Here is a 982-nt window from a genome sequence, read left to right as displayed (position 1 = left end):
TGGTCATCTTAGAAGCACAGGGTTTCTTCAACCTGTAGTCTCAAAGCAATCGTAATAATTTTTACCATAAGATAAAAGATGACAGAGAGAAACCAAAGAATATTTAAGAGAGAGACAGATTCCATTGGGCAAATGATGTTACCTGTTGGATAAACTCAGCTATTTGATCCTGTGTGACTTCTCTCTTGCTCTTGATGGAATCTTCCACGAGGCTGTATAAGGCTGTCCAAGTCTGCTTCAGGGCATGGGATGCTGTCTCCAGGATACTTTCCATCCCGGGCAGGCTCAGCAGCATCGCTTCCACTCCTGTCACACGTAGGACCACCTGTGTGAGAGGAAGTCCTTATAATAGGAAACGTATTATATTTACAGTTGCTATGCTTAGATTATCTCATTTTCCCTGAATCATTGTATGAATAAGGAACACGGGATGAGCCAGGTAGTAAAGGAATATAAATCTCTTGTTGCTAGGAGTTGATTGATGCCTAACATATCCATATGTTGTGTATGGTAAACACATACTTTTGTGCAATTGTGATTCTACAGCAGACGAACAGATAAAAAAGGTAACAGGATGCCCACACACAGGAAGATATTTCTGTAAATCACCTACATAAAAATGCCAACTCAACTTATGTTGAATTCGTGACAAGACAAAGGCACCTACGACGCACCTGCGCGATCTGGTGTGTAATGCCGTCGTGGTGAAGCACCAAATGCAGGTAGAGTGCGCGGGGAGCGGGGGAGTAGCGCCCCCACACCAGGTCCCCCTCGAGGGTGAGGGCGGTGCGTGAGTCCAGGTGCAGTGTGTGGGCAAAGTGGCGAGAGTGTTGTCGGGGGTCGTACCACACGGGGTCGTCGCTCCTCATGACGGCTGGTGCAGAGAGGAAGAGCTCCCGCAGCGCCACGTAGCGCGGGTCGTCCGAAGAAAGCACAGACTGAATGTGGCTCCAGACGTACGAAGAGACTGCGAACGGAAAGC

The 982-nt window shown here is 48.0% G+C and overlaps 1 protein-coding gene across 1 annotated transcript in view; it reads right to left on the bottom strand.

Annotated features, from left to right (window-relative positions):
* LOC119585565 overlaps positions 1 to 982 on the bottom strand; it is a 72,332-nt gene that overhangs the window by 15,851 nt on the left and 55,499 nt on the right. Inside the window, exons 14-15 of the mRNA XM_037934233.1 lie at positions 675 to 967; positions 143 to 325 (exon numbers count right to left, since the gene is read on the bottom strand). Of these exons, the coding sequence (XP_037790161.1) occupies positions 143 to 325; positions 675 to 967 (476 nt within the window). The remainder of the gene's footprint in view (positions 1 to 142; positions 326 to 674; positions 968 to 982) is intronic.

Source organism: Penaeus monodon, chromosome 20 (assembly GCF_015228065.2).
Source record: "Penaeus monodon isolate SGIC_2016 chromosome 20, NSTDA_Pmon_1, whole genome shotgun sequence".
NCBI lineage: Eukaryota > Metazoa > Arthropoda > Malacostraca > Decapoda > Penaeidae > Penaeus > Penaeus monodon.
This window is presented reverse-complemented; position numbering and strand designations above follow the sequence as displayed.